Source organism: Marmota flaviventris, chromosome 13 (assembly GCF_047511675.1).
Source record: "Marmota flaviventris isolate mMarFla1 chromosome 13, mMarFla1.hap1, whole genome shotgun sequence".
Classification (NCBI taxonomy): Eukaryota; Metazoa; Chordata; class Mammalia; order Rodentia; family Sciuridae; genus Marmota; species Marmota flaviventris.
The window spans coordinates 37850637-37857466 of NC_092510.1; the positions used below are offsets into that span (position 1 = coordinate 37850637).

General features: G+C 37.5%; 1 protein-coding gene across 1 annotated transcript; it reads right to left on the reverse strand.

Annotated features, from left to right (window-relative positions):
* Positions 1 to 2136: 2136 nt before the first annotated feature.
* LOC114107360 (large ribosomal subunit protein uL22-like) lies at positions 2137 to 2761 on the reverse strand. Its single transcript, XM_071600429.1, has one exon. The coding sequence runs from the start codon at positions 2737 to 2739 to the stop codon at positions 2185 to 2187; it is 555 nt and encodes a 184-aa protein (XP_071456530.1). The 5' UTR covers positions 2740 to 2761; the 3' UTR covers positions 2137 to 2184.
* Positions 2762 to 6830: the final 4069 nt, after the last annotated feature.

Genomic DNA, 6830 nt, shown 5'->3' on the forward strand with positions numbered 1-6830 from the left:
AGCTGTGCTCCTGTAGCGTATGAATACTGTAGTTTTGTTTTGTTAAGACTGAGGTCAAATAGCAATCTCTTAAAATGTTCTACATCACGATTGTATTGGTGATTTCAATACCACACAGATTTGTCAAAATGCATTAAATTTTATACTCACACATAAACTATACTTTAGTAAAGGTGACCAAAAGGAAGCAGAAAGGGAAGTCATAAGCAGGTTAATTGTAGTGCAGGCAGAAGTGGCTTACTGCCCTCCAGCTAGGAAGAGGTATTTACCTAACCTGGATGGTCCTGCAGAGTAGCTTTTGCCCTGGAAAAAGCAAAGAGAGAGAGAGAGAGAGAGAGAGAGAGAGAGAGAGAGAGAGAGAGAGAGAGAGAGACCTCATTAGCAAGTGTTTTAGTCAGCTTTTTTGCCACTGTGACCAAAAGATCTGACAAGAACAATTTTCAAGTAGTTAAAGTTTATTTGGTGCCTGCAGTTTCAGAGGTCTCAGTTCATAGATTGCAAGTTCCATTGCTTTGGGGCCCAAGGTGAAGCATCACATCATGGAGTGAGAATGTGATGGAGGAAAGCAGTGCAGGACATGGTCATCAGGAAGCATGGTGAGCACCCTGTTCCTGGTGCTTCGCTCACCAGAAACAAAATATAAATCCCAAAGACATGTTCCCAGTGACCTGCCTCCTCCAGTTATCTTCCTACTGTCACCACCCAGTTAATCAATTCAAGTCGACTAAATGTATTGATTAGTTTTAAGGCTTTCATAACCCAGTCATTTCACCTCTAAACTCTCCTGCATTGTCTCACACATGAACTTTTGGTGGACACCTCATATCTAAACCATAACAACAAGCGTGTTGTGGAATTTAAATAGATTCTGCATTTTCTGGTTGGTTAGAAATAAAGTACTGTACTTTGGCACAAAAATGAGAACAGTGGTAATCCAGAATTCAAGGGACTTTGAAAAAATAAGAACATGGAATTGTGTTGATGAATGATAGAAATACATGTTTAAACAAAGATCAGTAGTATAAAAATGGTAATACTACCTCATTTCTAAATAAATAAAAGGAAGCAAAGAAGTGCTGATGAGGATAAGAACCCTTGTGGACTGTAAAATGGTGCAACCATTAGGGAAAATATTAGGAGCAGCTTCTTAAAAGATTAAAAGTAGAATTTGCCATGCAAGCTAGCAATTCCTCTTTTTGGTATGTACCCAAAAGAATTGCAAGCAGATGGGGCTGGGTTTTGGCTCAGTGGTAGAGCGCTTGCCTGGTACATGAGAGGTACTGGGTTTGATCCTAAGCACCACATAAAAATAAATAAATAAATAAAATAAAGGTATTGTGTCCAATTACAACTAAAAAATAATAATTGAAAGCAGGTTCTAGAACAGAGATTTGTATACTCATGTCCATAACAGCATTATTAACAATAACCAAGAGCTGGAAGCAACCCATATGTCCATTAACAGATAAATGGATAAGCAAAATGTGGTATATAAATTTTGGGGAATATTATTCAGGCATAAAAGGGAAAGAAATACTGTCACACACTACAACATGCAAAAAAACTTGGAAGCATCATGCCAAATGAAATAAGCCAGTGACCAAAAGACAAATATTATGTGATTCTACTTATATGACATATCTAGAGAAGTCAAATTCACAAACAGAAAATAGACAAGTGGTTGCCAGATGCTGGGAACTATGGGAAGAAATGGTAGTAGCAACAAGTTGGGAGGGACCACACTCTTCCCTACATAGGGAGATCTCAAGCATGCACTTGCATGGGATGGTAGCCTCAGCTTTTCACTGTCTCTTGCATTCCTCCAACAGCAATCCTTATAAACCTGAAGACTCCCTAATATTGGAACATAACCATTAGGCACCTATTCAGAAAAGAAGTAAAAAGTTACATAATAGCAAGAGGAGGAAAGGAGCAACCTGGAAATTGAGAAGTGAATAAAATTCACAAAACAAAATTAGAAATCATTTCATGAGTGGAATAAGTAAATGAGAAATCCAGAAGTTGTAAAAGAAAGGCAAGATAAAAAGAGCGAAGCAAGAAATAGCAAAGTATTCTATAGAAAAATGACGGGATCTGGGGGTTCCAACTGATGAATGGAACTGATGGCTAGCTGACTTTTGGTTTATTTTTTTTCCTTTTATTTGCATTTATTTTTTGTTGAATTTATTCCCGTGCCATAAGTTTTTGTTTCTTTAGCTTCTTCTGGGATATATTTTTCTTCTGTGCAACCTCCTCTTCTGGTTTAGGAACAATTTGTTCCTTTTCAGTGAGGATCATCTCAGTGTGGCAGGGGGACCTCATGTATGGGTTAATCCGACCGTGAGCTCTGTAAGTACGACGACGCATCTTGGGTGCTTTGTTCACCTGGATATGTTCAATGACCAGAGAATCTACGTCTAAACCCTTAAGTTCAGCATTACTCTCTGCATTTTTAAGCATGTGCAGCAAAAATTCAGCACTCTTTTTGGGCCACCGGCCCTGTGTCCAGCCCCACTGTTTGGCCTGGGCACACCTCCCAACTCCACCATTGTAACGCCAGAATGGCACGCATTGCTTCTTTAATGTGACATCTTTCAGGTACTTGGTGGCTTTTCGGATATGCATACCCTTGATGGCTTGCGCAGTTTCACGGGTGTTCTTAAAGTGAACACGAAGATTTGAGCCTCTTGATTTGCATGATTTTGTGGGGTTTTCCGGGTCAAGAGAGTAGCGGACCATTTTCACAGATCACCTCAGGCTGCTTACAGGAAGAGTGACTTTTGGTTTAAATATTTAAAAATGCCATGTTTTCTGTAAGTAGCAAATATTTATTGCATAAGCGTTAGTTCTGATGAAACACTCAGCAAATTATAATATTCGTAAGCATATATTTTACTAGAAGTCATGAAAATACCCACAGAAATAAAAAAGCAAAAAGTCGCACTGTTTACAGTAATATATTTTGAGATTCTTTTTAATAAAAATTCTTATTTATTTTGTGTCAGGAAGAATACCGGAGAATAAAATTATTTTGAAAGGAGGCTAGGTGGAGCAAAATTCATATTCTCCCCCAAGATGGGCAATAAATAATCATATCTGAACAAACTTTCATATCTAGTTGAGTTAGTACGTAAGCCATTCTTAAAATGATTTTTCAGGGAAAGTTATTCAATGGGGATTATCCTCACCTTTTACAACCCCTTTTCTTTCCTGGTATGTGGCTTTAAGCCAGACTCCTGATTTTTAGAATGCTCCAAAAGAGATGAATTTAAAAAAAGTAAAGGAAATTCAAATAAGTCAATGGGGCTACTTGGCCATAGAGAACATGAAACGTGATTAGGAAGAAGTTGAAATGAACTAAAGTCAAGGCAACTGCTTTCTCCAATATATTATTTCTAGCCTCCATTTCTATAGAAGAAATAAAAATAAAATGGTTTAATAAAAATAACTAATATCCACCAAATAAATATCATGAAGTGCCAGGGCTAATTCTAACTGCTTTGCATGTATTAGCTCATTTCATCTTCATAATAACCCTGTAGGCAGGGTACCCTGTGGAAGCTGGTTGCCAAATTTTCGGAATTTTGTAAGCCTGTTGGTAGTTTGAAGTCAGTAGTTGTGGGAATACTTGTGGAAATCCCAACTCAGGGATCTTGTGGAGGAGAGCAGGTTGTTAAACTCATTCTAGAACACCAGTGCTAGCCTCCCTTTCCACAGGTTGGTAAACTGAGTCCTAGAAAAGTTGAGTCACTTGACCACATTTGAGCAAGTTGACAAGTAGAGTTTCACCCTAGGCAAAGCGCTTGGGAGCCCAAGGCTTTGGTTATCATGTTCTACTACTCAAGGTGCAACTAAAAGGTGCTGGTTGTAGTTACAAAGCCAGGCGTCCTCATTTGGACTCATCTATTTCTGTTTAAACTGAATCTAGAGGCATTTTGTAATATAGATGTTAAAATCTAAGAAAGCTATTCCTTTATCTCTGTTATGTCATAAGTGAAATAAATTATGTGAAAATGCAAAATAAGTCTCCTTCCTTTTCTTCTTTCTTGTCCTCCCTCCTCCCTCAGTTCAATGCTTTTCTTCCCTCCCTCCTCCCTTCTTCCTTCCTTCCAACAGTGATTAGGTCTATGCTATTGGAGTAGAATATATGTAAATCTCTTGGGCTTTGGGGGCACATTTAAGGAGGACTATAGTGAATTTTCTCCAAAATGTCCCCATATTGCTTTCATCATTATCACAGAAAGCAGAACAGCTGTGCTGACTGTGGGCATCATCATCATCATTAATAAATATTTATTGAGCGTGCCCTTTGTGTTGAGCTCGGAGGACACAGTGACTTAGGAGATAGCGTCCCAGAGTTCGTCAAGAAAGCAGTTCAGGTAACAAGTAGAAATTGTTAAAAAGAGCAGAGTAACCACAATTTGTGGTGCAGCTGGAGAAGGTTTCAGGGGGATTGCTACTGAGCTAAAGGACATATCTTGGGGGAAGTAGGCATCACAGTCAGGCTGAATGGCTTGAAGAAGGGCTGAGGTAATTATCATTTGGGGTGTGAAATAATCAGTAGTACAATTTGGCTTAAGATAAGTTTCTGAAATCGGAGATGAGGCTGGAAAGAGTGGACTCCAGTTTGAGGAGAGGTTTCAGTGCTTGACAGGAAACCTGGACTTTATTTTCTGAGCAGTGATGAATCAGTCAAGATTCTTGACCACATGGAAGATGCATAAAACAGTGCTGTGAATGAGACTGAAGTTAGCCAAGCATGGTGACTGAACTGGAGATCAGAGTTACTGGAAACAGAGGGAACAGTAAAACAATAATCTATTATAAAGGGTTTTCAATGTAGAAAATCCTTATGGAATACTTGCAATTATAAGTAAGATACAATTAGAATTTTAAACTGTGATTATAATGGTACAAAACATATACAATGAGAACCAAGGGAAAGAACTACAAATGAATGATCACAATGATTGGGTTGGGCTGGTAGTACTATAGGTGACTTTTTTCTTTAATCAAATTTTTCGTAACGTGGTTAGTACATCAGTACACAAAACGTCTGTGCAAATAATAAAAATTATTGACAGCAAAAAAGATGCTTGGAAAGCTAATTTTAGGTAAAACAATGAATTATGTTTTAGACCTGGTTAAAAAAAAAAGTGAAGAAAAACCATTCAAATATGGATGGCTTTGGAGCAGCTGCAGACAGCACTAAAATTTTGGAGTGCAGAAAAGATTTGACACTCTGTTTTGTAAGTCATAGAAGTGGCCAAGAATTCTGAAAGGGTATTCAAAGCAAGAAGAGCTCAACAAGAAGGCCTGAGCAGGGGATTGTCTAAGAAGGTATGGAAAAGAAGGAAACATGGAAGAGACTGAATATAATTTGCTTAAGAAAAAGAAAGTATTAAAACCTGTTAGGAGGTGCTGGGGATATAGCTCAGTTGGTAGAGTGCTTGCTTTCATGCACAAGGCCCTGGGTTCAGTCCCTAGCACCACTAGAACAAAGAGACCAATGCAAACCAGTAGCTTATCAAGTAGCTGACCTATAAGAGGTTGAAAACAATTAAAACTGAGGAAAAAGTCATTCTTTCTAACTTTCTGGTCTGATGTAACTAAAAAAACAAAACTTCTAAACTAAATAGTAGCTTCATTTAGCAAGTGTTTCCTCTGTGTTAGCAACATGGTATATGCATTCATCTATTTCCTTTTATAATCTTCATAATAATGCCTTATGTTGGGTACCATTATAATAATACTGTCACCAATCTACAGAGGAGGAAACAGAGTTTAACATGATAGGAACTTTAGAGATTATTTGGCCTAAGTCCTCTTATTTTTTAAGTGAGGATAAAAGGGCCCACTGGTGATTTCACTTGTCCAAGGTCACATGACTTGTCCAGGTAAGAACTTCATTTGAATAAGAGTAGCTCATGTTGGAGTAGTTCCAAAAACTATTAGTTTTTGAGTTTTGGGAGGTTATACACCGAAATTCTCCCTTGGGGATGGCAATCCCATCTCGTAGCCTTGCAGAGCCCTGCCTTCAGCAAGGATGTTATAGATGGTTATGGATTTCCAAAATGGATCTGGAATGGAGGTTAGTGTTATTTCCTCACATTTACTTTCCACATTTTCTCAATAGGTAAATTGACTAAACGTGCAAATATTGATGCCTATGTCATTCAGTATTATTTGGCTTTTCCTAGAAGTTTTCCCATTTCATTCTTGGCAGTATTACATCAGTTTTCATATACAGCAAAGCTTTTTATGCCTGGCAATGCATCTGTCACTAAAGTGGGTTTTTTTTTTTCTGGAGGGGGGACATGGGGGAATGTTGTCCAGGAAGGAAGAAAAATTGTGATGATTCAGAAGAACACTGATTAAAAGCTTAACCAAGGCCTAGATAATACAATAAGAAAAGGAAATAAAATGTAGACAGATTGTAAAGGAAGAAAAAAATTGTCTTTATTTTCAGGTGACATGATCATCTATCTATGTAGAATATCTGAAAGAATGAACAAAATACTTCTGGAACTATAAAGCAGTTAAAGCAAGGTTGTAGGATACAAGGTTAATGTGCAAAAATTGATCTGTTTCCTATATGTCACAAAGAATAAGTGGAATTTGAAATTAAAAACACAATATAATTTGCATTAGTACTCCAAAAGATGGAATTAGGTATAAATCCAATCAAATTCATACAAGGTTTACATGAGGAACATTTGTACACTTTTAGAGAAATTAAAGAATAATTAAATAAATGGAAAAATATTCTATGTTCAATAGGTAGAAAGTCTCAATGTTTTCAAGATGTCAGTCCTTACCAACAGATTCAG